Genomic DNA, 26,627 nt, shown 5'->3' with positions numbered 1-26,627 from the left:
GCCCCCGCGTCACTGGGAGACTGGAGCCGGAAGTCGGGACGTGGCCGGCGCTGTGAGCGGGGGGAGGATGGCGGTGGTGAGCGGCGCAGAGCGGCTAGAAGTCTCCATTGACGGATTGACATTGACCCCGGATCCAGAAGACCCCGCCGTTGGGGAGCGTAATCCTGAGGTGGAGGAACAGAGCCAGGAGCTGCCGCCACAGGATGACACGGAGGCCCAGAGCATGGAGCAGCGCTGGGGCTTCAGTCTGGATGAGCTCTATGGCCTGGCCCTTAAATTCTTTAAAGGTAACTGACATTTGCATTAATGGGGCAAAACTGGCCCCAAACGAGTGGAATGCTGGACCCGGCGGGGTTGCCCTCTGGGTCGGTGGCCCCCCTGGGGTTGCCCTCTGGGACGGTGGCCCCCGCGGGGTCGCCCTCTGGGACGGTGGCCCCCGCGGGGTCGCCCTCTGGGACGGTGGCCCCCGCGGTGTCGCCCTCTGGGACGGTGGCCCCCGCGGTGTCGCCCTCTGGGACGGTGGCCCCCGCGGTGTCGCCCTCTGGGACGGTGGCCCCCGCGGGGTTGCCCTCTGGGAGGGGAGACTGGGGGTTGTAGTTTCACTATCGCTGGAGGATCTCAGGTTGCAGAGCTCTGATAGGTTTACAACCTTAGTTGTCGACTGTCAATGCATGCTGGGGGTTGTAGTGTCAGGACATGGCATTTCACCACCTCCGTACTTCCCATTGCTCTGGTCACATCCACGCAGCTATGGAAATATGTATATGTCAAAAATGTGCCAGTCCTGCTCGGCTCTGCTACATGTGCGCGCTGTCACCAGACACATGACAGCCGTGTCAGGCTCATTCATTGCGCTGCTTCCTTCCTCCGCACCTCGGCCACCTCATCAGACACGCAGGAGGACTCAGGACCTCGCACTCACCGTACACATGGCGGAAATACAGACCGCGCCGTTCATCTTCGTGATGTGATAATGCTAAAAAAAAGTTACAATATTTCTTGCACGATTTTGAGGCATTTCGTGGCTTCTGCAGTGTTTTGTGCGGTCCTGATTCTGCTGTAGACAGATGCTGATACAGAGTGACGGGATCCAGCTGTTCTGTGGTTTTTCGGTCGTCGCAGGTTTTTCACATAAATCACATTTTGGTGACGTGTTCGTCTTAAGGCTGCGGAAATCTTTCTCCCGTTTTTATATGTAATGTATTTATATTGTATTCTAAGAACTTTTCTCTTATACTTTGACTAGACGTTTTGCTTCGCTTCTTGGTATCCGCTGTACGTAGAAGCTGCGGAATCGGTCCGTGAACTGGACGGACAGCGGCTCCCGCGTACCTCCTCTGACCCCAACACTGATCAGATCTAAGGATGTCAGAGGCATACATGAGCCGCTATCAGCCAAACCGTCAGTCCAGCTCACTGGTGGATTCTGCAGGCAACCGCAGCTTCTATGTACAGCGGATACCAAGAAGCGAAGCAAAATTTCTAGTCAAAATATATGAGAGAAGTTCTTATAATACAATATAAATACATTCCATATAAAAAACAAATGGCATCGGAGGTTTCCGTAGTCTTTCAAATTCCGTGATGACGGATGGAGCAGCTTCCTCTCCTGAGAACTGCTGTCCTCCATGCGTAATATGGACCAGCCATTCAGATCAATGCGCATCATGTGATGGTTCACATTACAGGCAGCTGATTGCGGGGGAGGGGACACAAGCGGAGAAAACCCATAGTGCGGAGCAGATGCTGGGATAAGACACTGGAGTATATGAGCACATTGTACTGAATATCCGCTCTGATCAACCAGTGACGTATCCAATGCAGCAACAATAGTGCCTGCCCCTCTATACATAAAGTGTACACTGCACCTGGACCTATCTTCCCCTTGTCAATAGGTGTCCCGCTCCCTACAGAGTCTGACATTGTCCAATTATCCTCAGTACTGACCGTATTAGACTGTAGCAGCGCATCCTATTGACCAGAGGAATAACTCCAGTTAAAAATGTATTCATACATTTCCAGGAGGAACAAAAGAGAAAATGCTCCAGAATTGTTATTTCGTGGGGAATACAAGTATTTTCTAAAACCGACGTGTCAGGAGAATTGACAGCTCCTCTATACTACACTACACTACACAGCAGAGCTGACAGCTCCTCTATACTACACCACACAGGAGAGCAGACAGCTCCTCTATACTACACTACACAGCAGAGCTGACAGATCCTCTATACTACACCACACAGGAGAGCAGACAGCTCCTCTATACTACACCACACAGGAGAGCCGACAGCTCCTCTATACGACACCACACAGGAGAACTGACAGCTCCTCTATACTTCACCACACAGGAGAGCTGACAGCTCCTCTATACTACACCACACAGGAGAACAGACACCTCCTGTATACTACACCACACAGGAGAGCTGACAGCTCCTCTATACTACACCACACAGGACAGCCGACAGCTCCTCTATACTACACCACACAGGAGAGCCGACAGCTCCTCTATACTACACCACACAGGACAGCGGACAGATCCTCTATACTACACCACACAGGAGAGCCGACAGATCCTCTATACTACACCACACAGGAGAGCCGACAGATCCTCTATACTACACCACACAGGAGAGCCGACAGCTCCTCTATACGACACCACACACACAGGAGAGCTGACAGCTCCTCTATACTACACCACACAGGACAGCCGACAGCTCCTCTATACTACACCACACAGGAGAGCCGACAGCTCCTCTATACTACACCACACAGGAGAGCCGACAGCTCCTCTATACAACACCACACACACAGGAGAGCCGACAGCTCCTCTATACTACACCACACAGGAGAGCTGACAGCTCCTCTATACTACACCACACAGGAGAGCTGACAGATCCTCTATACTACACCACACAGGAGAGCTGACAGATCCTCTATACTACACCACACAGGACAGCCGACAGCTCCTCTATACTACACCGCACAGGAGAGCCGACAGCTCCTCTATACTACACCGCACAGGAGAGCCGACAGCTCCTCTATACTACACCGCACAGGAGAGCCGACAGCTCCTCTATACTACACCGCACAGGAGAGCTGACAGCTCCTCTATACTACACCACACAGGAGAGCTGACAGATCCTTTATACTACATCACACAGGAGAGCTGACAGCTCCTCTATACTACACCGCACAGGAGAGCTGACAGCTCCTCTATACTACACCACACAGGAGAGCCGACAGCTCCTCTATACTACACCGCACAGGAGAGCCGACAGCTCCTCTATACTACACCGCACAGGAGAGCTGACAGCTCCTCTATACTACACCACACAGGAGAGCTGACAGATCCTTTATACTACACCACACAGGAGAGCTGACAGCTCCTCTATACTACACCGCACAGGAGAGCTGACAGCTCCTCTATACTACACCACACAGGAGAGCCGACAGTTCCTCTATACTACACCACACAGGAGAGCCGACAGCTCCTCTATACTACACCACACAGGAGAGCCGACAGCTCCTCTATACTACACCACACAGGAGAGCCGACAGCTCCTCTATACTACACCACACAGGAGAGCCGACAGCTCCTCTATACGACACCACACACACAGGAGAGCTGACAGCTCCTCTATACTACACCACACAGGAGAGCTGACCGCTCCTCTATACTACACCACACAGGAGAGCTGACCGCTCCTCTATACTACACCGCACAGGAGAGCTGACAGCTCCTCTATACTACACCGCACAGGAGAGCTGACCGCTCCTCTATACTACACCACACAGGAGAGCTGACCGCTCCTCTATACTACACAACAGAGGAGAGCTGACAGATCCTCTATACTACACCACACAGGAGAGCTGACCGCTCCTCTATACTACACCACACAGGAGAGCTGACAGATCCTCTATACTACACCACACAGGAGAGCTGACAGCTCCTCTATACTACACCACACAGGAGAGCTGACAGCTCCTCTATACTACACCACACAGGAGAGCTGACAGCTCCTCTATACTACACCACACAGGAGAGCTGACAGCTCCTCTATACTACACCACACAGGAGAGCTGACAGCTCCTCTATACTACACCACACAGGAGAGCTGACAGCTCCTCTATATTACACCACACAGGAGAGCTGACAGATAATCTATACTACACCACACAGGAGAGCTGACAGCTCCTCTATACTACACCACACAGGAGAGCTGACAGCTCCTCTATACTACACCACACAGGAGAGCTGACAGCTCCTCTATACTACACCACACAGGAGAGCTGACAGCTCCTCTATATTACACCACACAGGAGAGCTGACAGCTCCTCTCTACTACACCACACAGGAGAGCTGACAGATCCTCTTAAAGCCCAGTACACACTTTGCCTTTTGCATAGAGTCGCTGCTGCTTGCATGGAGTTTATCATTGACAGTCCGTTGCCTTTGGACAATAATGGAAACCATTATAATTCTTTCAGAGTTAATGATTTCTGCTAATTGCTGTAGACGTTAGGAGGCGGTGAGACTGCTCCGATGTCATTATTTATTTTTTTTTTGGTGAACATGCAATAAGAAACTCCATAGACATCTATAGAAAGTAACCCGAGAATTTATTTCATTGGCCTCCTGTGTCCTGCCGTGGTCTGCTATAGATGTGCAGAGAGATGCCTCATATACTTATTCGTTCCCCTCAGAGCCACTTCACTGTAAATATCTGGCAATGGCTTAAAAAGCAACTCCTCGGATGTTATCCTCTGGAATTTCTTTCTTAGACTGATGGAGCAGCCCAGTGTTATACAGGGCGGGTGAGAAATATATCCTAGCGTTCTGACCCGGCTTTTGGATAGAATATTTAAAGGGGTCATGTGGAGACAAAATATTATCAGTGTAGTCCCTGCAGTATGTGATACGCTCGCTAATATACATTCCGGTCCCCGTCGCGCTGACGCTGAGATTTTTATAGCGCTACCGGGGGACCGGAAGTCTAGTTGCACGGTCTTCTATGACGATACGACTCTTTGTCATGTGACTGATCCTGATTGGCTACCGCTTGTACATAGAGCACAGCGGGGCCGGTCACATGACAGAGTTGAATCGTCATGAAGGAAAACTGTGCCGCTAGACTTCCGGTCCCCCGGCAGCGCTCTCAAAATCTATGAAAAGCACAGAATCAGTGGGACGGGGACCGGAATATATATTAGCGAGTGTATCACATACTGCAGGGACTACACGGATCATTTCTGGTCCCCACATGACCTCTTTAACTCTGGATATTTTGGAACTTTGAACAAGAATGTGGGAAACGTTCTTTAACCCTTTACTCTCACACAAAGTTTTTAGCATCTCCGGATATGAACTCTGCAGTTTGTCATTTCCGAGTCCGGAGTTTTTCTTCTACATTACAGGCTACAAGTTATAAGACGCCCGGAGAGCGTAGAAACATCACAGTTTGTCAGCGTGGACCAGGTTCTGCTGAAGCTCCCGCAGTAATGGACGAGATCCTTACGTGGCTGCATTTATTTTACATCTCATTAACCTAGATGTGGAGCGGCCAAGGCCAGCGCGGCGTCTCCTCGGCACAAGGGACTGCCGCCATCTAGACGAGGACTTGAGGTCGGCTGCTCCACAGATATGACCCGGGGGGATTTATCCTCTTCTCTTCTTTCAGTCCATTATCAGTTAACCAATGAAAAATGCAATTTGGGTCATTGTAGTGGAAAGCCGGATGAGCACTTGTATGTGGGATACGGGACAAAACCAGGTCACTATGGCAATTATAAAATTTGCCCTGGTTTAAGGACTTTGGTCCCGTCCTTCCATGCATTTAGTGTCTTTGTGCGTCTACCAGATGCGGTCACTGACTGAATGCTATGACTACTGGGGGGTTCTGTGAATACTAAGAAGGGAAGCGGGGGCATCTGACTAGTGGTAAACTAAGGTAAAGGGCGCGCTGTGACTATTGGGATCTGTGGGGGGCGTGCTGTCACTGCTGGGGAAGTCGGCTGGATTTTTTTGTATATACTGAGAAGGTAGGGGGCGACAGCTATGACCACTAGAGAAGTAGGGGTGGGGGCGTGGTGTGACTACTGGGAAACTGGTAGGGCTGCTGTCACTATTGGGGAAGCAGGGGCCCTGCTATGACTACTAAAGAAGTTGTGTGGGGTCTGTAATTACTTAGGAATTACGAGGGGGCCTGCTATGACTACTGGGGAAGCCGAGGGGGAGTCTGTATATACTTAGGAATTAGGAGGGAGATTGCTGTGACTATTGGAGAAGTGGGGGAGGGGTGTGCTGTGACTACTGGAGAACTAAAGGGGGCTGCTATCACTACTGGAGTAGCAGGGGCCCTGCTCTGACTACTGGGGATTTTTTGGGGAGGGATGGCCTGTAAATACTTAAAAATGAGTGAGGGGGCTATATTAGCCATACATTTTTTCAGGTTGCTGCTTAGCACAGTTAATGGGGATAACGCTGCTTTTCCACGCTCCTCTTTAGACTAAGTACTAGCAGAGAGCAGTCACTAGCCACTTGCACTTCCAGTCCCGGCCACTAGGGGGAACGTTGCTTTTATTCCAGGTTCGCCCCGTATATGTACTGGTAGTGTTGGGATATGGTGGAGGGTATGACCCGGCTAAGACTTCCATACAGTATAATGGGGGGGTTCGACGTCGTCCATTGCGATCAGGCATCAATAGGATCCTGAAATTTGAGGGGTGTTCTGTACTTACAACATGTCGCCTCTCACAGGACCGAGAGACTCATTTATTTTTCAGTGTGTCGTCCATGGAGTTTACTGGGAGAAATGAGAGCAGTTTTGGGGTGCGGTGGGGGGCGACAGGTCATCATTGGCGCAGAGGACAGGATGACACCAGGGTCTGCAGTTCAATGTCCCACTGGTTTTAACACCGCGAAGCCTGGAGTAGAATGACGAGTCGCTAATGCTGCAGCTCCCGTCACAGTTGATCGTCGCCTCGATGCTGCAATAAACATTCCTGAATTCATAAGTAGAAATATAACTCGGGATGGACCACGAACTTAAAGGGAAACCGGTGAAACTGGTTCCCCATGTAAATTCTCATCTGTAATAATTATGCCGGATACCACTCCATCTGTATAATAATCTGACTGGGCGACAATAACAAATCTGCATAATCCTGTCAAGATGGCGGAGTGAAGCTGGACGGTGTCGTCTGCGTGAGGGGGTGGTGGGTGTGATTCCTTGTCAGCTGGAGTTTCTCTTTAAAGGGGGAACCTGACCATCCTCTGGGGCCCCCATCTATGAGAAAAAAGGGGTGCAAAAGCAGCAGAGCTGTGTGTGTGTGTTTGTGTGCAGCGCTCCATTATTGCCAGCGGGAGTCACAGAACCAGCGATGTCGGCAAACTTCACCGATTCTGTCACTTTTATAGACCACATACGCAGCAAGATCTCCCCTTCACCTCCGTTGTGGCAGCCGCTGGGCAGCTTCTACAGCTAAATGGGGGTCATGGGAATCCCAATGTCATAGGTGAGGATCCCAAAGGTGACCCCTACCTATCAGACACTTATGGAATACCCTATTATAATATTGTTGCCATGCCTAAGAAAATATCTAATATAATACTGCCCCCTATAAACAAGATTATAGTAAAGCCCAGTTCACACTGTGTTTTTTGGGGCTGATTTTGATGCGGAAATTTCGTCGGAATCGGCGCAGAAAAAAAAATACCTTCCATTGATTTTGATAAGAGACGTTCTTTTTCCGTTACGGCTTTTAGCCACTCGCGTGAAAAAAAACCAAAACCGGCATGTACTTTCTTGCCGCGGTTCCGAACTCTGACCTCCCATTGAAATCAATGGGAGGCAGAGAAAAAGTTTTTTTGCCCGCGGTGCTCAATGGCCGCGGGTGAAATTGGTGCAGACCGGTCCTTCTGACAGCTGAGTGTTTGCTTCAATTGTACCCATTTCAGACAAACAGCATAGATCTCTCTCCTGCCCTGATAGTATAATGCAGCGGTCTGCAGGCCGTTTAGATCAGAGTATTGTCTAGACTGAATACAATTGTAGCAACCCCTCTCCTGTGAGAAATATTTTAAGTCTGTGCAGGTCTTTATTCAATAAAAGCAAGCAGAGGTTTTGAAAACGTGAGGAATGGAAACACAAAGTATATTTAAAAAGTTGCAAAACATTTATTTATACAATAATTCATCTTGATTTACATTTATCTGGAGACCCCGTTTAAGCTGTGACCCCCCCCCCACCCCCACTAGGGACGGACCGATGCTGCAAGATTACACCGTGTCCAGGCCGCTCGCATTCATTATTTGCGTTGATCGCTCTTCAGGGAAATTAATTTTCAAGGGGTCCAAAAATAATTACATTTTCAGTGGAAAAATAATGAACTTGGCCGGAACACTTCATACTGTGCTGTTCACCCTGGCGGAACGCTCAGCAGAGGTTTTATACCGTGTCCCGACACTAAACCGCCCACCGTCAGTCCTAGAGTCACGTGAAACGTCACATTATCACCCGACCGCAGCAGGAAACGCCACGCTTCTCTGATTTCTGTTAGATACAGATAATATACAGCCTGGCCGATCATGATACTGTCAGATGTAGCAGAGTTGGGTCAGTCATTGGACACCGCTAACTGTATTTCATGTGGTTTTACATAGGACTGCAGGAGAGCTAGGCTGGAATCAAACCTGTAAAGCTGCTCATACCCGCAAGAGAAAATGTGGCTGAAACTGATCTTTGTTGGCAGATCGTAAACAGATTTTAGAATCTGTGGCAGCTGAAACCTGTTGAAAAACTTTTTGGCGCATCTGATTAAGGGACCACACGTGGTTTTCGCAGCAAAACTACTGTGTCCCCTAAACCTTACACCAGACTCCACGTATGTGTGTGAATCGCTCCTCCGATCTAAACCAGAGACAGATTCTCCGTTTAATTCTATGTACGTTGGCCTCTACTTTAACAGGATCACCCGTCTACAAGACCATGGCTTACTGCAATTTTGTGTCTACACCCATACGCCCACACTGAGGCACGGGTCCGCCCCCACACTGAGGCACGGGTCCGCCCCCACACTGAGGCACGGGTCCGCCCCCACACTGAGGCACGGGTCCGCCCCCACACTGAGGCACGGGTCCGCCCCCACACTGAGGCACGGGTCCGCCCCCACACTGAGGCACGGGTCCGCCCCCACACTGAGGCACGGGTCCGCCCCCACACTGAGGCACGGGTCCGCCCCCACACTGAGGCACGGGTCCGCCCCCACACTGAGGCACGGGTCCGCCCCCACACTGAGGCACGGGTCCGCCCCCACACTGAGGCACGGGTCCGCCCCCACACTGAGGCACGGGTCCGCCCCCACACTGAGGCACGGGTCCGCCCCCACACTGAGGCACGGGTCCGCCCCCACACTGAGGCACGGGTCCGCCCCCACACTGAGGCACGGGTCCGCCCCCACACTGAGGCACGGGTCCGCCCCCACACTGAGGCACGGGTCCGCCCCCACACTGAGGCACGGGTCCGCCCCCACACTGAGGCACGGGTCCGCCCCCACACTGAGGCACGGGTCCGCCCCCACACTGAGGCACGGGTCCGCCCCCACACTGAGGCACGGGTCCGCCCCCACACTGAGGCACGGGTCCGCCCCCACACTGAGGCACGGGTCCGCCCCCACACTGAGGCACGGGTCCGCCCCCACACTGAGGCACGGGTCCGCCCCCACACTGAGGCACGGGTCCGCCCCCACACTGAGGCACGGGTCCGCCCCCACACTGAGGCACGGGTCCGCCCCCACACTGAGGCACGGGTCCGCCCCCACACTGAGGCACGGGTCCGCCCCCACACTGAGGCACGGGTCCGCCCCCACACTGAGGCACGGGTCCGCCCCCACACTGAGGCACGGGTCCGCCCCCACACTGAGGCACGGGTCCGCCCCCACACTGAGGCACGGGTCCGCCCCCACACTGAGGCACGGGTCCGCCCCCACACTGAGGCACGGGTCCGCCCCCACACTGAGGCACGGGTCCGCCCCCACACTGAGGCACGGGTCCGCCCCCACACTGAGGCACGGGTCCGCCCCCACACTGAGGCACGGGTCCGCCCCCACACTGAGGCACGGGTCCGCCCCCACACTGAGGCACGGGTCCGCCCCCACACTGAGGCACGGGTCCGCCCCCACACTGAGGCACGGGTCCGCCCCCACACTGAGGCACGGGTCCGCCCCCACACTGAGGCACGGGTCCGCCCCCACACTGAGGCACGGGTCCGCCCCCACACTGAGGCACGGGTCCGCCCCCACACTGAGGCACGGGTCCGCCCCCACACTGAGGCACGGGTCCGCCCCCACACTGAGGCACGGGTCCGCCCCCACACTGAGGCACGGGTCCGCCCCCACACTGAGGCACGGGTCCGCCCCCACACTGAGGCACGGGTCCGCCCCCACACTGAGGCACGGGTCCGCCCCCACACTGAGGCACGGGTCCGCCCCCACACTGAGGCACGGGTCCGCCCCCACACTGAGGCACGGGTCCGCCCCCACACTGAGGCACGGGTCCGCCCCCACACTGAGGCACGGGTCCGCCCCCACACTGAGGCACGGGTCCGCCCCCACACTGAGGCACGGGTCCGCCCCCACACTGAGGCACGGGTCCGCCCCCACACTGAGGCACGGGTCCGCCCCCACACTGAGGCACGGGTCCGCCCCCACACTGAGGCACGGGTCCGCCCCCACACTGAGGCACGGGTCCGCCCCCACACTGAGGCACGGGTCCGCCCCCACACTGAGGCACGGGTCCGCCCCCACACTGAGGCACGGGTCCGCCCCCACACTGAGGCACGGGTCCGCCCCCACACTGAGGCACGGGTCCGCCCCCACACTGAGGCACGGGTCCGCCCCCACACTGAGGCACGGGTCCGCCCCCACACTGAGGCACGGGTCCGCCCCCACACTGAGGCACGGGTCCGCCCCCACACTGAGGCACGGGTCCGCCCCCACACTGAGGCACGGGTCCGCCCCCACACTGAGGCACGGGTCCGCCCCCACACTGAGGCACGGGTCCGCCCCCACACTGAGGCACGGGTCCGCCCCCACACTGAGGCACGGGTCCGCCCCCACACTGAGGCACGGGTCCGCCCCCACACTGAGGCACGGGTCCGCCCCCACACTGAGGCACGGGTCCGCCCCCACACTGAGGCACGGGTCCGCCCCCACACTGAGGCACGGGTCCGCCCCCACACTGAGGCACGGGTCCGCCCCCACACTGAGGCACGGGTCCGCCCCCACACTGAGGCACGGGTCCGCCCCCACACTGAGGCACGGGTCCGCCCCCACACTGAGGCACGGGTCCGCCCCCACACTGAGGCACGGGTCCGCCCCCACACTGAGGCACGGGTCCGCCCCCACACTGAGGCACGGGTCCGCCCCCACACTGAGGCACGGGTCCGCCCCCACACTGAGGCACGGGTCCGCCCCCACACTGAGGCACGGGTCCGCCCCCACACTGAGGCACGGGTCCGCCCCCACACTGAGGCACGGGTCCGCCCCCACACTGAGGCACGGGTCCGCCCCCACACTGAGGCACGGGTCCGCCCCCACACTGAGGCACGGGTCCGCCCCCACACTGAGGCACGGGTCCGCCCCCACACTGAGGCACGGGTCCGCCCCCACACTGAGGCACGGGTCCGCCCCCACACTGAGGCACGGGTCCGCCCCCACACTGAGGCACGGGTCCGCCCCCACACTGAGGCACGGGTCCGCCCCCACACTGAGGCACGGGTCCGCCCCCACACTGAGGCACGGGTCCGCCCCCACAGATAACATGTAGGGATATGTGGTGTTAAAAACTGACTATTTATGTAGGGAAACATTACTGTAACTTTATACCATTGTGACCAGACGTCTTCCATTGACACATTCATCTAGGACACGTGAGGGTTTTCTTAACGGCTGCCCCTTTGTGGTGTTTTCACAGAGAAGGACGGGAAGGCTTTCCATCCGACCTATGAAGAGAAGCTGAAGCTGGTGGCTCTACATAAACAAGTTCTCCTAGGACCGTACAACCCGGACACCTGCCCGGAAGTCGGCTTCTTCGATGTCCTGGGCAATGATAGGAGGTAACATGCAGTTTGTTTCAATCCTCCTCCTGTATAACACATTTGTGGTTTCCTATGTGTCTCCATGGTTACAGACTACAAACCCTGTGTAGTCTGATCCTGCAGTCATTTGTTACTCCACTCCCTCCTGTCGGTAACCTACAGACAAAGAGCGGAGTAACACAAGACTGCAAGGTCAGACTGCACAGGGTTTGTTTGTAGTCTGTAACCCTTCAGATGCATAGCTCTACATAGGAGCTGTATACACAAAACGCACTCAAGACAAAGTTGCCATTTTTCTCATTTTAACAGTATATAAAGCAGCACTCCGCAAAGTTTTATTTTTATCGTGGCCGTTTGCAAAATACACCAGGTAAAAGGTAGGGCAGGTAATCTTCTTACCAGGCGCTTCGTTGATGAATCGTTTCCTCCGATCCCGGACGCCTGGTGAGAGTTGTAACTGCCCTACTGTTTACTGGGATTTCTTCCCAAATAATTTTTTTTAAGCAATCGGAAAGGTTGTAAAAAGTGTTCAGGCCATTCAAGCATGTCTGTCTGGGAATAGTACATTGACCTCTAGGGTTTGCAGAGGTGGCAGTGGTTGCCTAGTCTGCCCAGAGGAGCAGCAGTAGTATATGCAGGTGATGTATAGTGACATCATGCTACAATATGATACTCGCTACACCCAGACTTATTCAGCTCCCATAACTCAAAGCTCAATAAATGTCTTAGGTAAGCTCCCCCTAGTGGTGGCAGCAGGCGGCTAGGATTTTATCATGTATGTCCATGACTGTTTGAAGGGGATTTTGAGCTCCGTACCAGGAAAATGGTGCTCTGACCCCTATAAAGATATATTAAATAATTATTACTCCATTTTGGACCTTTAAAGTGTTGTCCAGTTTAGAAAACCCATTTCCATACACCCTATTAGGGTATTGTGAGTTAATACCGGGAGGGGGGGTCCTCTGTTCGGGATCCTCATCTCTTGGTCAGAGTGGAGAGCGGTTACATAGAGCGTCTCTCTCTTTCTGGACAACACATTGATATGAATGGACACTCTGTAATACTTAATTTCCCCTGTGGTGGCGCTGCAGGGAAATTGAACACTTACTGCCAGGTTTCACCATAGATTATAGCTGATCGCTGGGGGTCGCAGCAGGGGGACACTTTATGATCAGTTTATTGTCAATAGACACTTCTAACAAGTAGAAATTGTCCAAAGTGGAGAACCCTTTAAACTTCTTGGTGTTAAAATGACATTCACTTAAAATATTTGCCTTCGGGGAAATTTGGGTAATAGCAGCCTGTCCAGCAGCCTGGAAAATTAATCTTCAGCTGTTAATCAGAATACAGGTGCCAATAATGGTAATCGGCAGCACAAATCTCTCTCCTGTCCTGATAGTTTGCTACAATGTATCGGTGCAGGTAAAGTGCAGTCCAGCATCTTTAGCTCACAGAGGATTGTCTAGACGGGATACAACTGTAAGGAACACTCAGCTGTGAGAAGTATTAGGCCCGTACAGGTGGGTGTAAACAAGGATGTTTTCGCTCACTGACCGCAAGCAGAGATCTTGAAACTGAAATTTAAACATGAGGTATATTAAAAAGTTTCAAAACTTTTCATTGTACAAAAATGTAACAGGACAATCCCTTTAAGAGAAAACGGCGCTCATGTTTTTTGTGTCCTCGCAGGAAAGAATGGGCCGCCCTGGGCAACCTGAGCAAACAAGAAGCCATGACCGAATTTGTTACCCTGCTGAACACGTGCTGCCACCTGTTCTCCACATACGTGACCTCCCACAAGATCGAGAAAGAAGAGCAGGAGAGGAAGAGGTGACGATCACGACGACGAATACCTTTATTCTGGCATCAGTGCGACCTGACGGCTGCGGGATTATCTTATTTTCCGGATTATCAGATTTTTTTTTTCCGGATTATCAGATTTTCCGGGTTCATCAAGTGGTCATGGAAAAGTATATAAAACTGGTTGAGACCATTCAGAAAGACCAAGTCAGAATAGGGATTTATGAACAGGCCGCAGTTTTACCTGCACGTGTAAATCGGCCCTAAAATTTCCTCATTTTCTGATTTGTGAAACTCCACATTTTATGGCCGTTCTGTGCTGGATTATTGGTTGCCAGATTAAAGGAATTTTACTGTAATACTTCTTTATACCTTCACTCCCGCCGTCTCCTGCTACAGAAACTCATGAGTCTTGTATAATCGGATTCTCCTCGGTGACAGCGTAACCGCCTCTTAACGCGATGTTCCCATGGAGAGACGTAAAATACTGCGACTAATATAGACGAATTCCCAGTAGCTATTACGGAGTTCCTTATAAATATAATTCTATCTGTAATTTCCGCTCCGCGATTTGATAAATATCACCCATGTATTCTTCTTATACAGTAAAATTCCTTTAATCTGGCATCCAATAGTCCAGAAAATCTGATAATCCAGCACTTGTTTAATGTGGGATTTCACCAGACCAGAAGCAGAAAGCATCTATCACTTGAGTCTAACCCTGTTAAAAAAAAAAAAACAACTGAATTCAGTCTGCAGTGTAAAGCATGGGGGACAGAGCAGTAGTCCGCAACAGACTATGCAACTTGGCTGCATTCACTGGTTATAGCTGTGTCCTAATAAAGCAGAGCTAAAGAGTAGCGGACACTGAAGACAAAAAATTGGGGACGTTTTGCCCAAGGGGGGGGGGGGGGGGGGTAGTGGTATAAATGTCAGGGGTTCATGCAGACTGTTGTGCCATTTTGTCGCTGGGTGTAGCAGCCTGTACAGAAGCAGATGGGTAGGACCGTGCTTCTCACAGGCTGCCGTAAAACGTCTCGTTCCATCGAGTTCAGTATAAAGCATCATCTGCTGATTTTACAGGAGAGAAGAGGAGGAGCGGAGAAGGCGGGAAGAAGAGGAGCGGCAGCGTTTGTTACGGGAGGAGGAAAAGCGGAGAAAAGAGGTGGAGGAGAGGCTGAGGCGGGAGGAGGAGGAGAGGATGCGTGCAGAGGATGAAAGGTTTCGAATGGAGCAGCAGAAGTGAGTACCTCCATTGGGAGACATCTATTATAGTACACGCTTCATCCTTAAAGGGCTTGTCCACCTCTTTAAAACCAAAATTCTGGGCTGATTACTTTCTTGATTCTTTATTGTGGCGTTTTTCTTACAAAGAGCTACAAATCTTCTGTATAGACATACTGTAGTTAAAAGATGTGAAATTCTGGCTACCAGCAGTGACCACTAGAGGGAGCTAACTGCATACTGTCTTATCGAGTACGGTGCATAATTGGATGCAGTTAGCTCCCCCTAGTGGCAGCTGCAGGCTGACTGAATATGATCATATACTTCTATATATGCAGGGGATTTGGAGCTCTGTGTTAAAAAAGGAGAGCTCCGACCCCTATAAAGATTTAGTCAGAAATTTATTTAGAACAGAATTGTGAATCTTTGTAGATTAAAAAAACAAAAGAAAAAAAAAAAGATTCAGGGCTGAACACGCTGCTTAAAGAGGACGGTCCCCTCTCCTGACATTTCTGTTTGTATTCTCCCTGATATAACCATTCTGGAGCATCTTTTCTCTGAACTCTACATTGTGCCGTTCCTCTGTTATTCCTCCTAACGATTCATGAATACATTGACAACTGTGTGTTACTCATTGAGAGGGGGGGTCCCTACACATTGTCCAATCAGGGTTGATTCTTGGACTGTGTACGGACACACCCCATTAACTGGGCATTACCGTTCCCCTTGTCCGTTTATTTATACGTTTCCAGGAGGAGTAACAGAGGAACGGCACAACGCGGAGATCTAAGAAAAGATGTTTCAGAATTATTTTTTTATGAGTAAGGCAGGTATTTACTAAAACGCACACATCGGGAGAGGTGAGAGGTCGTCTTTAACTGGTTGCCGACACAGGACGAGTATGCTCGTCCTGAGCGGCGAGCACTTCGCGCATTAGGACGAGCATACTCGTCCTGTGTGACAGCCGTCCCTGCACGCGATCGAGAGTAATACAAAGCCACGGCCCCGCTCTAACAGCGGAGAGAGGCGAAACATCCTCCCTCCGCCGTTAACCCCTTGAATGCCGTGATAAAAGCTGATCGCGGCATTCAAAGAGGGGGGACTGCACATTGATCGCGTCACAGAAAATAACTGACGCGATCAAAGCCAACAACTCATATGGCCAGACAGCCCAGGGTCCATTGAAGGACCCCAGGGCTGTCTGAACATATTTCCTGTTGGGGTTTAAGAGAAAGCTGCGGCTCCCTGTGGTGTCATTAACAGTCCTTGCGACTCCCTTATGAATTCTGGTTTAGCTGCTGCGTGTCGTGGAGCGAGGCCACCGGGAGACAGGCCGGTCTCAAGGCGCTTGTGTAGACCTTAATGGGGTTGGCCGCTTTATATGAACGAATATTAGAGTGGTTTTCTAGCCAGTATAAATGGATGGCCTATCCTCAGGATAAGCTATCAATACCTGAGAAGTCCCTGAGCTGATCTGTCTGGACTTACACGGGTGAGCAGAGGCCGCAACCCACAGTTCAATTACAGCGCCCTTAGAGAGAGTTTTTTGCAGGACGAAAATCTGCCTCAAAATTCAGTTTGGACGTTTGAGACAGATTTTCCTCTGCCTGCACGCCAATTTTCGCATCGTTTTTCGCCCGCGGCCTTTGAGTGCCGCGGGCATAAAACGCCAACTAAATAAGCTTTCTCTGCCTCCCATTGATGTCAATGGGAGGTCAGAGGCGTGAACGCCCGAAGAAAGGGCATGTCCGGCTCGCGGGGGAAAAAAACGCCTCCGCCTCCCATTGAAATCAATGGGAGGCATTTTCGGTCGTTTTTTTGGCGCGGTTTCCGAGTCAAAAAACGTGTCGAAAAACTCTGTGTGAACTGGCCCTTAGAGGGCTTGTCAGTCTGTATTGCCACTCCGTGTCTCTGGAAAGCTGGATGAGACCTGTATGGGCACGCTAAGGGCAGCCATGAGTAGTCACTAGGGCTGGGCGAAGTCAAAATTACAATTAATTAAACATGTAACCTCGATTACGATTAATGAACGATTATTTTGGCCGCACCCCTTTATGCATGACTCGCCCATGCTACGCCATTGAATTAATATTTATCCCCTGAGCCTGCTGTATATAATATAACCCCTGACACTGCCCCACACAATATAATGCCCCCATAGTGCCCCCCCACACAGTATAATGCCCCCCACACAGTATAATGCCCCCACACAATATAATGCACCCATAGTGCCCCCACACAGTATAATGCCCCATAGTGCCCCCCACACAGTATAATGCCCCCTGACACTGCCCCCACACAATATAATGCACCCATAGTGCCCCCACACAGTATAATGCCCCATAGTGCCCCCCACACAGTATAATGCCCCATAGTGCCCCCACACAGTATAATGCCCCCTGACACTGCCCCCACACAGTATAATGCCCCCTGACACTGCCCCCACACAATATAATGCACCCATAGTGCCCCCACACAGTATAATGCCCCATAGTGCCCCCCACACAGTATAGTGCCCCCCACACAGTATAATGCCCCATAGTGCCCCCCACACAGTATAATGCCCCATAGTGCCCCCACACAGTATAATGCCCCATAGTGCCCCCCACACAGTATAATGCCCCATAGTGCCCCCCACACAGTATAATGCCCCATAGTGCCCCCCACACAGTATAATGCCCCATAGTGCCCCCCACACAGTATAATGCCCCATAGTGCTCCCCACACAGTATAATGCCCCATAGTGCTCCCCACACAGTATAATGCCCCATAGTGCCCCCACACAGTATAATGCCCCATAGTGCCCCCACACAGTATAATGCCCCATAGTGCCCCCCTCACAGTATAATGCCCCATAGTGCCCCCCCACACAGTATAATGCCCCATAGTGCCCCCCCACACAGTATAATGCCCCATAGTGCCCCCCACACAGTATAATGCCCCATAGTGCCCCCCACACAGTATAATGCCCCATAGTGCCCCCCACACAGTATAATGCCCCATAGTGCCCCCACACAGTATAATGCCCCATAGTGCCCCCACACAGTATAATGCCCCCATAGTGCCCCCACACAGTATAATGCCCCCTGACACTGCCCCCACACAATATAATGCACCCATAGTGCCCCCACACAGTATAATGCCCCATAGTGCCCCCCACAACGTATAATGCCCCATAGTGCCCCCCACACAGTATAATGCCCCATAGTGCCCCCCACACAGTATAATGCCCCATAGTGCCCCCCACACAGTATAATGCCCCATAGTGCCCCCACACAGTATAATGCCCCATAGTGCCCCCACACAGTATAATGCCCCATAGTGCCCCCACACAGTATAATGCCCCCATAGTGCCCCCACACAGTATAATGCCCCCTGACACTGCCCCCACACAATATAATGCACCCATAGTGCCCCCCACACAGTATAATGCACCCATAGTGCCGCCCCTCACAGTATAATGCCCCATAGTGCCCCCACACAGTATAATGCCCCATAGTGCCCCCCACACAGTATAATGCCCCATAGTGCCCCCCACACAGTATAATGCCCCATAGTGCCCCCCACACAGTATAATGCCCCATAGTGCCCCCACACAGTATAATGCCCCCATAGTGCCCCCACACAGTATAATGCCCCCTGACACTGCCCCCACACAATATAATGCACCCATAGTGCCCCCCACACAGTATAATGCCCCATAGTGCCCCCACACAGTATAATGCCCCATAGTGCCCCCCACACAGTATAATGCCCCATAGTGCCCCCACACAGTATAATGCCCCCTGACACTGCCCCCACACAATATAATGCACCCATAGTGCCCCCACACAGTATAATGCACCCATAGTGCCCCCACACAGTATAATGCCCCATAGTGCCCCCCACAACGTATAATGCCCCATAGTGCCCCCCACACAGTATAATGCCCCATAGTGCCCCCCACACAGTATAATGCACCCATAGTGCCCCCACACAGTATAATGCCCCATAGTGCCCCCCACAACGTATAATGCCCCATAGTGCCCCCCACACAGTATAATGCCCCATAGTGCCCCCCACACAGTATAATGCCCCATAGTGCCCCCCACACAGTATAATGCCCCATAGTGCCCCCCACACAGTATAATGCCCCATAGTGCCCCCCACACAGTATAATGCCCCATAGTGCCCCCCACACAGTATAATGCCCCATAGTGCCCCCCACACAGTATAATGCCCCATAGTGCCCCCCACACAGTATAATGCCCCATAGTGCCCCCCACACAGTATAATGCCCCATAGTGCCCCCCACACAGTATAATGCCCCATAGTGCCCCCCACACAGTATAATGCCCCATAGTGCCCCCCACACAGTATAATGCCCCATAGTGCCCCCCACACAGTATAATGCCCCATAGTGCCCCCCACACAGTATAATGCCCCATAGTGCCCCCACACAGTATAATGCCCCATAGTGCCCCCCACACAGTATAATGCCCCATAGTGCCCCCCACACAGTATAATGCCCCATAGTGCCCCCCACACAGTATAATGCCCCATAGTGCCCCCCACACAGTATAATGCCCCATAGTGCCCCCCACACAGTATAATGCCCCATAGTGCCCCCACACAGTATAATGCCCCATAGTGTCCCCCCCACACAGTATAATGCCCCATAGTGCCCCCCCCACACAGTATAATGCCCCATAGTGCCCCCCCCACACAGTATAATGCCCCATAGTGCCCCCACACAGTATAATGCCCCATAGTGCCCCCACACAGTATAATGCCCCATAGTGCCCCCACACAGTATAATGCCCCATAGTGCCCCCACACAGTATAATGCCCCATAGTGCCCCCACACAGTATAATGCCCCATAGTGCCCCCACACAGTATAATGCCCCATAGTGCCCCCACACAGTATAATGCCCCATAGTGCCCCCACACAGTATAATGCCCCATAGTGCCCCCACACAGTATAATGCCCCATAGTGCCCCCACACAGTATAATGCCCCATAGTGCCCCCCCACACAGTATAATGCCCCATAGTGCCGCCCCTCACAGTATAATGCCCCATAGTGCCCCCCCACACAGTATAATGCCCCATAGTGCCCCCCACACAGTATAATGCCCCATAGTGCCCCCCACACAGTATAATGCCCCATAGTGCCCCCCACACAGTATAATGCCCCATAGTGCCCCCCACACAGTATAATGCCCCATAGTGCCCCCCACACAGTATAATGCCCCATAGTGCCCCCCACACAGTATAATGCCCCATAGTGCCCCCCACACAGTATAATGCCCCATAGTGCCCCCCACACAGTATAATGCCCCATAGTGCCCCCACACAGTATAATGCCCCATAGTGCCCCCCACACAGTATAATGCCCCATAGTGCCCCCCACACAGTATAATGCCCCATAGTGCCCCCACACAGTATAATGCCCCATAGTGCCCCCCCACACAGTATAATGCCCCATAGTGCCCCCCCACACAGTATAATGCCCCATAGTGCCCCCACACAGTATAATGCCCCATAGTGCCCCCACACAGTATAATGCCCCATAGTGCCCCCACACAGTATAATGCCCCATAGTGCCCCCCACACAGTATAATGCCCCATAGTGCCCCCACACAGTATAATGCCCCATAGTGCCCCCACACAGTATAATGCCCCATAGTGCCCCCACACAGTATAATGCCCCATAGTGCCCCCACACAGTATAATGCCCCATAGTGCCCCCACACAGTATAATGCCCCATAGTGCCGCCCCTCACAGTATAATGCCCCATAGTGCCCCCCCACACAGTATAATGCCCCATAGTGCCCCCCCACACAGTATAATGCCCCATAGTGCCCCCCACACAGTATAATGCCCCATAGTGCCCCCCACACAGTATAATGCCCCATAGTGCCCACCACACAGTATAATGCCCCATAGTGCTCCCCACACAGTATAATGCCCCATAGTGCCCCCCACACAGTATAATGCCCCATAGTGCCCCCCACACAGTATAATGCCCCATAGTGCCCCCCACACAGTATAATGCCCCATAGTGCCCCCCACACAGTATAATGCCCCATAGTGCCCCCCACACAGTATAATGCCCCATAGTGCCCCCCACACAGTATAATGCCCCATAGTGCCCCCCACACAGTATAATGCCCCATAGTGCCCCCCACACAGTATAATGCCCCATAGTGCCCCCCACACAGTATAATGCCCTCATAGTGCCCCCCACACAGTATAATGCCCTCATAGTGCCCCCCCACACAGTATAATGCCCTCATAGTGCCCCCCACACAGTATAATGCCCTCATAGTGCCCCCCACACAGTATAATGCCCTCATAGTGCCCCCCACACAGTATAATGCCCTCATAGTGCCCCCCACACAGTATAATGCCCTCATAGTGCCCCCCACACAGTATAATGCCCCATAGTGCCCCCCACACAGTATAGTGCCCCCCACACAGTATCATTCTCCATAGTGCCCCCACACAGTATCATTCTCCATAGTGCCCCCCCCACAGTATAATACCCCCATAGTGCCCCCCACACAGTATAATACCCCCATAGTGCCCCCCACACAGTATAATACCCCATAGCTGCCCCCACACAGTATAATACCCCATAGCTGCCCCCACACAGTATAATACCCCATAGCTGCCCCCACACAGTATAATACCCCATAGCTGCCCCCATACAGCCCCAATAGTGCCTGATAAAAAATACATACACCCCTAACCCCGACAAGTGGAGGAGATCCCTTTGCTCCTCCGGTCTGTGTGGCTCGGAGCAGACCCGATTGATGACATCACTGCCTCGCGCCTTTCTAAACTGAGCTGTGAGCGTATGGTGATAGATCATGAATGGTAGAGCGGGGACTCTACAGCTCCCTGCTCCACCATTGGCCAATAGGATGTAGATACAGTTGAAAAACCCCCGAAATGAGCAAGTTGACGTTCGGTTAATTGCACTAAATCTTGGGTTTTTTGGGGGGATTTTTTTTCGATTGCCCCTCCCTTGTTGTCCATGTTGTGGGGACGTTGCTGAATAGGATATTACAAGATTCCCCCACCCCCGATGCATTGTCTCATGTCTGAAAATCCTGTTTCCCTTTTCCTCCAGGCAGCAGATCATGGCCGCCCTGAACTCCCAGACGGCGGTTCAGTTCCAGCAGTACGCAGCGCAGCAATACCCGGGAAACTTCGAGCAGCAGCAGCTCCTGATCCGGCAACTGCAAGAGCAGCACTACCAGCAGTACATGCAGCAGCTCTACCAGGTGCAGCTCGCTCAGCAACAGGTACAGACCCCGCCTTAGGGTTTTTATTTTCCACATGGGTCTCCAAACCTACTTGTTTTGGGGGGCACTTACTAATGACCGTCCTCACTATGAGGCCCCCACAGATCAATGTGCATAACATATTTTTCCGGGCATAAAAAAAAAAAAACTTGCACTGCTGAACTTTGCGCTTGTAGAATATCGATCAGCTGTGATCTGTGGGGAATCCTGCCAGTACGTGTTCAATTTCCCTACAGCGCCACCACAGGAGAAACTAAGCATTACACAGTGTCCATTCATACCATTGTATTGTCTGTGTAATACAGGACATGACAGGTCCCTCAGCCATAAGGAGAACGGGTGACCGAAAGTCCCCTGAAGCGCTGCATGAGAACGGAGCGCAAGCCTGACTAGCGCTCAATTCATTGGGACATCCGGGACCGCTGTCTCCGGCAGCTCCATAGAAATTAATGGCGCGCTGCTCTGAGAAGCGCACAAGAGCTCCACTCTCACGGAGCACTTCAGGGGACTTTCGGTCCTCTATTTTGCTTATTTCTGGGGGTCTCACTGGTCAAGCCCCCAGCGATCACACATGTATCCCATGTTCTGTGAATAAGGGGATACATGTGTTTTGTCGGACAACCCCTTTTAAGTGTGTGGCCAACTTTAGTTGCCTGGTCTATGGGAAGCTAAGCTACTCTGAAATACACCTGCTGTCTCATCACAGGTTCACCTGCTTTGTCCTCCCTCATGCTTTACACTGCAGCTCTGCTTGTTCAGATTGTCAGCTGATATCGACATCTCGTACCTATCGTTTGATCTTCTCCCCTATAGGCTGCCTTACAGAAACAACAAGAGGCACTGTCAGCAGGAACCAGCTCCCCTGTAAGCTCTCCTGCCAAGATGAACATGGGGAGCGTCACCGGCTCCGGCGAATCCCCCTCAGTCAATGGACAAACTCACCCGCACATAGACAGCGCAGAGACGGAACTGGAGGCCGACCCGCTAGAAGACATGCTGGAGAATGGACCTAAAGGTGCGTCCCTATAGAGAACTGTATACTGTATACGTCCACCCTGGTAGTCTGATTTTATCTGTGGACACAATCCATCTTTGGGACTCTGATTTAGAAGGTAGAAGGCGCTTATATTATTATTTCCGGTCGCTTCTGTAGCACCAACATATTCCGCAGCGCTGTGCGTAGCTATACGTCATGTAACCTGATGAGCGACTCTCCGCTCTTGTGACTCTGTCCGTGGGTCATCTGGTCAGGTCCAGGCACTTGTAGATATATCCACCCACATGATTCCTTCTCATTGGGCACTCGTCCCTGTGTTCTGGTCCCGGCGTGGCTATAGGTTCATGTTTGGTCTGTGTGTAGAGAATAAAGGACGTTATTTGTCATGCGGCTTTTATCCTCGCAGAGTCCACGCCGGTCATAGCTGCTCCTTCCATGTGGACAAGACCCCAAATTAAAGACTTCAAAGAAAAGATCCGGCAGGACGCAGACTCGGTCATCACCGTGGGAAGAGGAGAGGTGGTCACTGTCCGGGTTCCCACACACGAGGAGGGCTCCTATCTTTTCTGGGAGTTCGCTACAGATAACTTTGACATTGGTTTTGGGGTTTACTTTGAATGGACAGACTCCCCGAACACCACTGTGAGCGTGCACGTCAGCGAGTCCAGTGAAGACGAGGAGGAGGATGAAGGTTTGTTACTATGTAATTAAAGGGGTTGTCCAAGTTGGGGGCTGGTTTATACCCTAATGACCTGGGGGTGTGTGTGTGGGGGGGGGAGGGGAGATCTGACACCGGGACCGATCTGTTCCGACTGCGTCCGGATGTTATGCAGTGGTCAGTGGCGGAAGCAGAAGGATGACCGCTGTATAGTGGCTGTTCTGAGTTACTGCAGCACGGCCGCTATATAGTGGTCAGAGCCTTCTGCTTCCACCACTGCGTAACATCCGGAACAGCTGATCAGTGCCGGGTCCAGGTGTCGGACCGCAACCGATCATATACTGATGACCAATCCGTATAAAAAACAACCCCTTTAAATTGTGTGAAACTGTCCTGTTCTTATACAATATAAATGATACGTCCTTTGGGGTCATCTAAAGCATGTTGTCGTCGTCTCTCCCCCCCCCCCCCCCCCCCACATTCTGCTAGGTGCTCTAAGAGGGCCAGGTAAGAAGGATTTGACCCCCAACCTGTAGCTCTCAAGCTGCTGCAAAAGTACAACTCCCAACATGGCCAGACAGCCTGCAGCCATAATGTTAGGGACTCCGGCTTTAGGGGCATATACTGGGCACACCTCAGGATAAAGTCTCTCTCAAACCTCGGGTTTTGGACATCTTATTCTTGCCTTAGACTTGTTGGCGACTAGTCCGGACTTTTCACGACTTTATCTCTTTATTACAGAGCACCCCAACAACGAGAAAGTCAAAAAGCACGCCAACAAGCCGCAGCTGGACGAGATTGTGCCAGTCTACAGGCGTGATTGTCACGAGGAGGTGTACGCCGGCAGCCACCAGTACCCAGGACGAGGCGTCTACCTGCTCAAATTTGACAACTCTTACTCCTTGTGGCGGTCAAAATCTGTGTACTACAGAGTGTACTATACTAGATAAAGGAGAGGGGAGAGGGGAGGATCAGATCAGTGGGAGGAGCCAGGCAGTCGATCACATGTGCTGGATCCTTTTCAATCAGTGTTGTCTCCTCATCGCTCCTCTTCACGTGGCGGCTGATGGCACTTGGCGCAACACTATAATTCAGCGTGCTGTGATTTAACCCTTTCAGCGTCAAAGCTCTGTGACCGTGAAAGGGGTTAACAATAATTTGGCTGTGCTCGCACCTATTGGTTGTTTTGTTTGTTTTCACACCTGTATGAAATTTTTCGTTATTCTTTTTTTGCACCCTGGTGGGCACTTCATGATCTCTTGGGAAGTGTCACAAGGCGCTTCCTCTGATTTGGCCCCTTCGTGTTGGTCACCTGGGTTCCTTTATAGTCAGTGCCACTCAAGACCGGTAAATAGGCCACATGTTCCCAGCCGGGGGTGCTGTATAGAGCAGCGAGAGGGGGGCCTGGAAGGTTTGGAGTGTGCAGGATTTGGCCCTGCTGTTCTGCACCACGCACAGTCAGCTCAGCATCATCACAAACTCGATATCGACCGTTTCTCCTCCACTACAAGAAAATCCGAAGTGTGCTGTTACCTGTTTGTGTATCAGCCGTCAGCAAACGGGCTGTTACCTGTAGATTGTACGCGAGCCCCGCCGGGTATAGGAGGAATGTGGTGGAAGTCTCTAATCTGTTCTCTCATCAGTCTAAGATTTGTCTCGATGATCATGTAAAATATGTAACAATATGAAAAATGGTTTATAATAATAATCATATGGAATAATCTGTCCTGTGTAATCTACGGAGAGAAAGTCACGTTCCGGTTCAGTGCGCAGCGTCTGTGTGTAAACACTACACCTCCCACAATGCGGCGCAGCAGAGCATGGGCTGTAGGAGGCTGCAGGGTAGATGTGTGGTTCATAAAACATGAGAAGCCAAGAGGAAATCACCAGAATTCTGAATGCAGCTCTAGATGTGACTGGAGTACAAAGTATTTGCAAGTTTAATCAGCAGAATTCTGAATGCAGCTCTAGATGTGACTGGAGTACAGAGGATTTGCAAGTTTACTCGGCATCTACATAGATTTAACCTGCAAAATGATTCTCAGCGGGGGAGCTTCTGTACGCCTGGTCATTATATAGGGAATATAGGAATAGTCTCCAAACTGTCTCTCCAGCCATTGCAAAACTACAACTCCCAGCATGCCCTGACCGCCTGCGGGAATGAATGGATAATCCGAACTGCTGACTTTTCTCTGCTCGACTTGCACTAATAGATTTATTTAATTACGGTTTTCTTTTCTTTGAAGGCGTTAAGTTACTTTTCAGTCTGACGAACTCCACGTCATCCCGATTGTGGCTCATCTGTCACGGTTTCCTTTTCTGGTAAAGTTGGGTGACCACAATGGGATGCGATCCAGCTTTTTCAGATTCCTGATGAGCAGGTTTGTTGGTCTCTCTATATAACTAGGCCAATTTGCTTTTCAAGAGTCATAGGAAGCTGGGTGGTTATCACTGTAGGAGCCGCAATGGCGGCCATGTTGGCTGTCATCCAGCTTTCCCGGAAACAGATATAAGTAACGGCTATACAGAAGACTAGTGAAGGATTTCCAGATTTGCTGTG

General features: G+C 52.2%; 1 protein-coding gene across 1 annotated transcript; it reads left to right on the top strand.

Annotated features, from left to right (window-relative positions):
* Positions 1-25,026, top strand: ACBD3 (acyl-CoA binding domain containing 3). Its single transcript, XM_075863416.1, has 8 exons — positions 1-287; positions 11,972-12,113; positions 13,785-13,925; positions 14,979-15,137; positions 22,238-22,412; positions 23,226-23,427; positions 23,816-24,100; positions 24,809-25,026. Exons 1-8 carry the CDS (start codon positions 68-70, stop codon positions 25,015-25,017), a joined length of 1,533 nt encoding a protein of 510 aa, XP_075719531.1. The 5' UTR covers positions 1-67; the 3' UTR covers positions 25,018-25,026.
* Positions 25,027-26,627: the final 1,601 nt, after the last annotated feature.

This window comes from Rhinoderma darwinii, chromosome 4 (assembly GCF_050947455.1).
Source record: "Rhinoderma darwinii isolate aRhiDar2 chromosome 4, aRhiDar2.hap1, whole genome shotgun sequence".
In the NCBI taxonomy this organism is placed as follows: Eukaryota; Metazoa; Chordata; class Amphibia; order Anura; family Rhinodermatidae; genus Rhinoderma; species Rhinoderma darwinii.
The sequence above is the reverse complement of the archived record's forward strand: the minus strand, read 5'-3'. Positions and strand labels throughout refer to the sequence as shown.

Bases quoted from the DNA above. Each gene is read 5' to 3' on its own strand.
- ACBD3 (XM_075863416.1), top strand. From the start codon at position 68: ATGGCGGTGGTGAGCGGCGCAGAGCGGCTAGAAGTCTCCATTGACGGA. The intron at 12,114-13,784 runs GTAACATGCAGT...GTGTCCTCGCAG, and splicing joins GTCCTGGGCAATGATAGGAG to GAAAGAATGGGCCGCCCTGG. The intron at 13,926-14,978 runs GTGACGATCACG...CTGATTTTACAG, and splicing joins GAAGAGCAGGAGAGGAAGAG to GAGAGAAGAGGAGGAGCGGA.